Raw genomic sequence first — 9,454 nt, forward strand, 5'->3', positions numbered from 1 at the left:
TCAATTAAGTGTCTTGTTCCTAAACACAAACAAGACATGAAGTGAACAAATGCGTTGGTGGCAATACAAAAAACAAATGAGACCAGTGGTGTTTCATGTACTTTAAATGCTAACAAGAAGAAATAGGGAATATGATTTACGTATCAATCATATTGAATGACCTGATAAGTCGGTGTCTGGTTTGTAGATGTGTGTGTGTGTGTGTGTGTGTGTGTGTGTGTGTGTGTGTGTGTGTGTGTTTGTGTGTGAAAAAGTAATGAAATGTGTGTGTTCACAAGAGAAACGCTCTCAGCCCCTTCTTCAAATATGTATAAAAATGTTTCATTCTACTGTTTGTATCAGACTGGAAGGAGCTCACTCTGGATCCAGACACTGCCCACCCTGAGCTCGGCCTGCACTGAACACTGCACTGTTAATGCTTCTGCACTGAAGCCACATACTATACAGCATGTGAAGCAGCCTCTGTCAGTCCCCGACCACCCGGAGACATTTGACCACTGGGAGGAGGTGCTGGTGCAGCCAGCGGCCTGGAGAGACGTTGTCACTGGGAGTTTGGAATGAATCAGCTCTCCTGGAGTTTGGACTGTTCTGACTATAGAGCCCCTTCCAAATGTGATAGATGATGTGTTCACTCCTCCGTCTTTGTGTCTACTTTCAAAGGGTTTATTATGTTCCTGCTCTGCTCCGCTCAACCGAGAAATACTACAGTCTTTGAGGATATTAGTATTCCTGGACCACAAGGCATGAACGCTGTCCTTTTATATAATCTCTGACTCAGCAGTTCTCATCCACAGAGTACAAACCACATTCACAGAACATAGCGTGTGTTCCAGCAGGTGACTTTTCTAGGTGTGCAGCAGTCAGATATAGTGACTGTGGAAAGATTTGCCCTCTCAACACGGTTCAAGATGACTAAGTTGAGCCAATTTTGCTTTTTGAACTAGACAAATATTACTATTTAGCATACTTGTACATGATTTTGTGTTGTAGTTAGGTTCAATAGTTATCTATAAATCCAAACAGCAGCATAGCCTAACACTGCTGATTTATTTCATGCATGACACTTACTGTAAATCAACCTTGTTTTGTGTTTTTGTTTAGGGTATTTAAATAAATCATTCTACTAGATATCCATGGTGTTCATTTTAGCATGCATATGTAAGTTGTTCGTGAGAGCTTGGGGGAAATCCTCCTTGTTTTAACAATAATAAACACATAAATCCTTTTTTGTCCAGAAGGTGGCAGCAGCAGCACTCTATGGGCTCTAATGCGCCTCTATCTGTCTGTCTTGTGTAGAAACCTTTATTGCTGCAGGGTGTTGACCTTTAAGGAAATCCATGTTAAAACCTCTTTCCCTAAAGATTAATATGCACATTCTTCGATGTGCAATAATAACTTTGCATATAACTCTAGAACTACAAACGCACGTTTTGTCACTTTAGTCAAGTAAAATTAGGAAAAGGGAAAATTAGGAAATGGTTGCTCTTTTTCATTTATTAAAATTATTTTAGGATTATGGTTGCTGGTCTCATAAAACTCGTTTAGGAATCAGCATGATGGACTTGTTCATATATGTTTAGACTACATCTCTTGGGGGTAAAACTACAATTACCCCCCCAAACAATTACAGGGAAATATTGAATGGTCTTAAGTGTCTTAAAAGAAAACAGAGAGTCTCATGATACCTTCGAGAATTCAAATGATTTCCTCTACTTTTCATGTCTGTGGAAATCATTTCAGTATGAAGTTATGTTAACATTAAGCTTCCTTTTACTTTAGTTCATGATTCACAAACTGTGAATCATGGCGAGATGTTGGTTCTGCTTACAAGAGCCAAATTTACACACAGCCTACTGTACTTTACATTATGGGGAAGTACAGTATGTCATATTATATATTATGGCATTTCCCCGAAGATACATTTCAGTTTGCCAATGAAGCCGTGGAGAATGTATGTAAACTGTGATATAAGCCCTGAATCCGATTTTCGCTTGCTTTTCATCTATTCAGTTATTAACCTTCAAGCATTTTATGTCAATAAACCATTTGTCTTCCTGTGTGGAGCGCTAAAAATGCAATTAGCTTTTAATAAACAAAAAGGCACTATAATCCAAACAGTCTTTCAGATTTACCCTCAGGCAGACTTTATCGCACGAAGAGGTGGCAGAAATTCAAAACCATCATAAGCGGTTCCTGAAATCTAACCTCCAAAATATAGAGCACTGCTTTTTTCTTTATTGTAAGACAAGGCAGTAAAATAAGTCAATTCAGTCAATTCACCCTTTCTGTATTTGGTGAAAACCTTAAATGAAACTACCCAAGGTCTCTGTTAGACTCCCTATAATTTATCTAGATACATATATTAACAAAAGAAAAGTAACACGAGACCGTCTTGCGATAGCCGCAACACAGAAACAGGCCACTTTCTACCACTGCCTACTTCTAACACCGATCTTCAATCTACATTTTTAGGTCAACTACGTACTTGTTAGATTTCGTGACTGCATGTGATTGGTCACACAATATGTAGGAAAAGTATACTCAAAACTGTTTCTGTGGTAGTTCCTGCTACAGCTGGTGTCCGCAGGATCACATTTAGACATGATGACTCACACACAGACTCACAAGCTGAAAATGACCAGCGGCGCTGTCGCGCCTGGAAATCGTTTTCATTCATTCGTTCAAGCCTTTATTTAAGCATCGAAAATCATTGAGGTTCCCCTCGTTTGCAATGGTGATGAGAAATGAAGATAAGAAATGAAGGGACAGCAGGTGTAATGTGAATGTTCATCCCCTTATGCTCATCCCCGAGTGCTTTGCCAAAAGTGCCAAAAGTGCTGTACCAAAGTTAATGGACAATGTTTCCCTGATGTCAAACTTTTAAGATGTTGGCCATATTATCTGCACAGAGAATTCACCAGTGCCTTTGTTGCAGCTGTTTACTTTCCTCCCAATGCAAATATAAAAAAAATCACCGAATTGTATGAGGTCATTAGAAGAGACATGACAAAACAACCAGATGGTACTTTTATTATAGTTGCTGATTTTACCAAGCAAACCTCAGATCTGGTTTTCTTAAATTTCACAACGAGAGGAAACAATGCACCGGATCATGTTCACACAATTATTCAGACCGCTGACATTATTCAGACATTGAAATCATTCCCCGACCAGAAAGCCTGGATGAATGGAGAGGTGAGGGCGTGATCTAGACAGAAAAAAAGCTGCAGTCAGGTGACAAGGAAGCAGCATCGCCAGAGCAAGACTGAAAGCTGGCATCAAGGATGCAAAGCGGAGGCGTCAAGAGAGACTGTAAAACAGTAAAATGAGAGTTTTCTTAAAGGGACTCTTGTGCTCAAAAACAATACCGCTTTTGTCCACAGGGACCGCCAGAATCGACACAAAATAAAAGTTCCTTGTGGTAGCTTTAAGCATTGCAAGTAAAGTACCAACTATGAAGAATGAAGGAAAATGACCCAGTGTAATTGATGCATTATCCTGTATGAACACTTTCCTGTCGTCATTGTACGTTTTTTCCCGTAAAACCTAAAGAAAGTATAAAAAGAAGTAGGCTACTTTACAAAATAACATTTACTTTTTTCAACAAATTACTGCTGACGCATTTTGAGACATACTGTTCACATTGGCCTATGAATTGATTTGACAGTGGCAATAATAATGATAATTCCGGGTATCCAATAATGACGACAACCACATATTCTTCCTCCAGCCTGTCACACCCTGACCCAGAGAACAGCGTACACTCTGTGTGGCGAGATTCTTATTGGTACCATAATGGGAGTCATGTGGATCTACTCTTGGCGACAGGAAGTTGAAAAAAAAAAACACATCTCATCTGTCCTCGTAGCATGTCTCAGGGGGCTGTGTTCGTCGACGTATGAAGACAAGTCTCTCGGTCATGTCAACCATTATCCCTGAGAGGAGGGGACACATCCGATCACTCCACGACGGGACTCAATTTGTGCAGAAATCGGACCTGAGCATCAAGTCATTTATTGCAAATGAACTGCATGGAACCAGGTGAGCGTTTACTTATAAAACTGGTTACCTACCTTCTCACGACATTTTATGATTGCATGTGCTAACTACTATAATTTAAAACAAAAATGTATATCCTTTGTGAATCTCCTTGATATGCCGGGACGTTAATTGTGTTCTAAAGGTCAGCCATCAATATGTGTTAATCTCCTGGAGGGGAATCTGAAAAGCTGCCCAGTTTGAAAAGAAAAGAAAAAACGTGGGAGGAAGTTTGTGTAAATGCCACGAGAGAATTTCAGTCAATCAAGCAGCAGCAAACACACACCTTGTTGGCTCCTGAGAAAGTAGCTGCTGGCCTGGAGTCAAATCCAAAACTGATAACTGCTTTTCATCTACAGTAAGGTGGATTAAAACGTGTACCGACAAGAGGCGGAGGCAGTCCAGGGTCTCACTATCATGAGCTTCACTCAAACGTCTGTTTACTTTGTAATGATCAGCGTGACAACATGTGAGTATCTTTCCCACATTTCTTTGTCTTTTTCTTTCTTTTGATGAGCCCCTCCCAAATGTGACAGACACAGTGTTTATTCCTCCGTCTTTGTGTCCACTTTCAAAGGGTTTATTATGCTCCCGCTCTGCCCCGTTCACCCGAGCGCCCAGCTGGGGACCACCCCCAACATCAAACACATTGTGGTTGGAAGGTGCTACAATTACATCACATTAGTTAACCCCAGCTTGAGGTAATGTATACTGCCCAAGGGCTTATGCTCATGTTGCAACTTTCACAATCTCGAGTGAGACTCCGGTTTATTTGTCTTTGACTTTGTCACCTGTGACTTGATTTCCTCCAAAAGCAGAAGAATCTTGGCTGGCAAAAAGTCAGTGAACCATCAGGCTGGCGTAGAAGCCCATGAAGGGCAGTGACACTTGTCCTGACATAATGCTGAATCAGTTGTTTTCTTCTCTGCGATTCTGTAGGAAGAAACAGAAATGGTAACGATGGAATGAGTTATTAAGTTTTTAATGAAAAGACGTTTTATGTCATGGGGTCTCATATGTCATTTCATGTGTAGATACAGTCAGTTTTCACTTTTATTGGATCCCAACAGAGCGTGAGGCTTTCACGGTTTACATCTTGAAATGTCATTCAGTTTCGTTAAGAACACATGATGGCTCGTTTAGGTCTTGAAACCCAAACATTAGCTCCTGGGCTCCGACTTGGGAGATGAATGAAACGTAATGGTGATTTGCTTAACGATGACTTTTCCCGCCCCTGGCATACATGCATCAGAAACAACAGGGCCGCAACAAATGATGATCGTCTTTATCGATTAATCCATGGATTGGTTTCCTGAGTAATTGCTTGGTCTATAAAATGTCCATCTTAGTTTTCCTAGAGCCCAAGGTGACGTCTTTAAATGCCTTGTTTTGTCCAACCGACAGTCCAAAAACCCAAATCCATCTCAGTTTACAATCGTGGCAAAGTGGTAATCCAGCTGAAACAAGTGAATTTTGGCATATTTCATGATTAATATATCAATTGCTTGGCCTATGAAATGTAAAAGAAGAATCAAAATCCAAGATGACGTCTTCAAATGTCTTGTTTGTTCAACCAGCAATCCAAAAAAAAGTGATTAAGCAAGTGTAACGATGGCAAAATAGTCGCAGATTAATTTTCTGTCAATCGACCAAATGACTGCTCTTTATGACTGCTCTTTATGTGCAGGTTTGACTGCGAGGACATCTGGAGACAGTTTGAGGAGTCCGTTGTCCGTCAGTCCTCTTTAAACGCGACGGTGGATTATCATCAGATGTTTTATGCGATTCCACAAACGTGGCCTTGTGACAGGGTGAGAAGAGCTCCGAAATGAGATATCTGTTGATCGTTATTCACCGATAGCTCATTAGATGGAAGACCTTTGAGTTGAGCTGCTTTGTGTTTCCCTTCCCTTGGTGTCTAGTGTCTCTTCTGGAGTAAAACCAGGAGGCTGATGCACAGCTACACCGCTGTTGAACGTCACTTCTGGACCCTGGAGGACACGCTGGTTGGCTACATGTTCAACGACCTCGTCTGGTGTGGACAAGAGGAAGACTCCGGTAGATCGCTTCTAGTTTTAACAACGACGAGACAAAAAAAGAGGGAATTGTCTCTTCAAAAACATTCACAAGAAAAGAAGCAAAGATTAGAGAAACGTCTGGCCGTAAAACCATCAGATTTATCATGTGACCCATTGAAGAGATAGAGACCTCCAAGTTGGTAAAACACTGAAGTAACTCCATCATGATGTAACGTTTACCAAAAATGTATTTGTTGGAGTTGAGGTACAACCCGCAATTTGACAATGGCGAAACTAAAAAGCCCCCAAAAAACTAAGTTAGCTACTAGCTACTGCTAAAAATAAATAAAGTCAGTTAATGTATCTTTGAAATAATCAACCTTTATACCAAGTTAACAATGATATACCAATTTGTGTCTTGACTACAGGAAGTGTATTCAATTTTGCTTTTATCCAGATGTTTTTACAATGAAGAAATATAGAACCGATCACTCGGCAGCACCGGGGTCCAACTTAAACATCATGGTTCAGGCAGCTGCAGATGTGCTCCTCAATGTTTCCATGTGCCTGTTGGATATATGTATATTTTTTTGTCAATGCACGTCAACTCAACACCTAAACTTGTTTTTTTTCTCACCATTCATTCATGTGTCATTTGAATATTCTCAAGGCGATGACACTTTTTTGTTAACTAGATGTGAATTTGACACACAGGTTTTGATTTCGGTTCTTGTCCGGCGTGGGCGGCATGTAGACGTCACCCCGTGTATTCCTTGTGGAGGCAAGCCTCACAAAATGTGAGTTTTACCGTCCAAAACTGCTGAGATGCGTCGGTTCGGTGCACACAGCTGTGTTGTTTATCATTCATATGCAACATCCTGCTCCAAACACAGCAGAGGAATAATTGCTCTCAAGCGAGTTTCTTCACCCGTTTGTTAGTTTGCAGAAATGGCATGTGGCAACATCACTGTGTTACTGAACGGGTCTATTTCCAACGCCTTCAATAGGAAAAGGTATATAAATAAATTAAGAAGCAACTGTTTTAGCAGAGGTGTTCGTTGAGTATGTATAAAATATATATTTCCTCTTTTTTTTCTCTTTACTCACAGCATGTTTGGAAGTGTTGAGCTGGACGGTCTGGACCCATGCAGGGTGGATTATGTCAACATAAAGGTGGTGACCGATCTGGAGGGACCTTTAATGTGAGGATATGTTGTGTTCCAGTGAACTGTTGGAGCTCAACCAAGAGCGCAAAATAACTTTCACATCAGTCCTTACCACTTTCCAATGAGTCACTCTTTATAACGGAGGTGTAAACGAATAACTAATGATTTACTTATCATGTCACGTCACCAGAAAACATGCCTGCTGCTTTAATTCATCGAGAACACCCTATAATGAACAACTTCTTTGGAATTTGGACCAAAATCCATTTATTCCCTTGTGAATAATTTGAACTGCAAACATCATGGCTTGGTAGAAAGTTTAAAACCCCACAAATATCTGACTTTTGAATATTAAGACTATGTTTCCTGGTATGACAATACATCTGAATTGAATTGTTGCAAAAAAATAGAGGATAAACCCAAGAGTCTCTATTCTTAATGGCTTATAACTGATCTATAAAGTATTATTATCATTATTATCAACCATTGTTATTGCCTTTAGTTACAGCTTTATAAATGGTGACTTAACAAAAAGTGGTTCATATTTAAATCCACAAGTGACTTTTTTCCCCTCTTTAATAGAGAGTCGTGTAGCCAAGGATCCGTTGTAGACCTGATCCAGATCCTCCGGTCCAGAGGTTTCCGCTGGACTTGCACAGACAACGACGAGTGAGAGACGTCCATCAAATGAAAGGACAAAAGCGGTTCTCCAGAAAGACACACAGATAGCTATAGACAGGCAGACAGACAGATAAAGTGTGATACAGCTACAGATGTTTACGGATTAATAATGAACTTCCTGATGAGTAATGCAAATGATATTTGTCCACAGGACCCTGATGATCCTTCAGTGTATCCTGAACCCCAAACAGTCCTCCTGCCAGAAATGTGCAAACAGCTTCTCCCTCAGAAGCAGCCTCACGTTTAACTGACTCAGCCACAGACGATGTATTCTGATCATATTGAAAAGTGGACCAAATTAAACTGGTGGCGCCTGAAAAGATTTCCTAAATGAGAGTGTTTTGGTTTACACCTCGTTCTTTTCGTTGATTCCACTTCATTAGCAGATTGGGTCAGAACGCCTCCTGGAGTGCAACATGGATCTGTTTTCTGCAGCTAGGAGATCCTGCTGGATTGTGCTTATTGACAGTTACACTACAGCAACATATCAGCCGACATGATGACGACGATGGTCTTACAGTGCGTTACCTAACTTTAGTCCGGTCTACGTCAAAATCTTGTGATGTATTTTGGTTTCTTCATGCATGTCGTGCTGTCCGTGTTTATGGGTTCAAAGGACACGAGGGGAAACGCTACACAGCCTGAACTTCTTTTATGATGAAGAAGAGTTCAGAGCTGCCGGTACTTTGTTTAGTGTTCTCTGACACAAACACATGCAGTGCGGTAGAACCTAGTTATCAGCGTTGGAATAAGATACTTTAAAAGTAGCAATACTACATTGTAGAAATACTAAAAGTAAAAGGTACAAAAGTAGAATCAAAATATGCATCAGGACCAAGAGCTCACGCCACAACAAACTGTTTCCTCCCGTCTGCACTTGGCTTCATCAACAAAGCTGCAGGACAATTACTTCCAGTGACACACCTTTGCACAACTCTGCTACACCTCAATAGCATATTTGTTTTAGCATACTCCTAATTTGTTTGTTTTTAAATGATGTCTCAAATACTGCACCGTGTTCATTGTTTATTGCCAAACTAAATTAAAGCCAAATTCCTTGTATATGTAACGTTCTCAGCAATAAAACAGTTTCTGATTTCTGATTCTAAAATGTACTTAACCAATCAAAAAGTACTCGTTATGCAGACAGGGCCCATTTCTGAATAATATATATCTTTCAATCAGAACAACTGATGTGTTAATGTGCGCATCACTTTAACAGCAGCAGCTGTTAAATATTAATATTACATATTGCTGGTTAGCTTGTGAAGTTTAAAAAGTCCGATGTTCACCGATGATAAAACATTATAATATCTGTGTTGATTTCCTTTTTATTGCAATGTTGCTAAATAAAACGATTAGATGTATTGGAGTAGAAAGCAATTCTATTATTGTACTTAAGTGCTGTAATCCTACTTAGTTATTTTCCACCACTGATCACCGTGCATGTAATTTATTGATGGTACAAGCTAATTAGCGCAATAAACATCCATTAAATGATAAGGCTGAATTATTGAATCATGAACTAAATAATCGTCGTGCAAAACAGAA

At 40.0% G+C, this 9,454-nt stretch overlaps 1 protein-coding gene across 1 annotated transcript; it reads left to right on the plus strand.

Moving 5' to 3' along the window:
* Positions 1-4,419: 4,419 nt before the first annotated feature.
* Positions 4,420-8,154, plus strand: LOC137875038 (ADP-ribosyl cyclase/cyclic ADP-ribose hydrolase 1-like). Its single transcript, XM_068713980.1, has 9 exons — positions 4,420-4,507; positions 4,616-4,739; positions 5,726-5,849; positions 5,961-6,096; positions 6,771-6,853; positions 6,996-7,069; positions 7,166-7,258; positions 7,805-7,891; positions 8,055-8,154. Exons 1-9 carry the CDS (start codon positions 4,456-4,458, stop codon positions 8,152-8,154), a joined length of 873 nt encoding a protein of 290 aa, XP_068570081.1. The 5' UTR covers positions 4,420-4,455.
* The last annotated feature ends 1,300 nt before the right edge of the window (positions 8,155-9,454 follow it).

Source organism: Cebidichthys violaceus, unplaced genomic scaffold (assembly GCF_023349555.1).
Source record: "Cebidichthys violaceus isolate CVI_PGR_0920_01 unplaced genomic scaffold, fCebVio1.0.p SCAF_195, whole genome shotgun sequence".
Lineage (NCBI taxonomy): Eukaryota > Metazoa > Chordata > Actinopteri > Perciformes > Stichaeidae > Cebidichthys > Cebidichthys violaceus.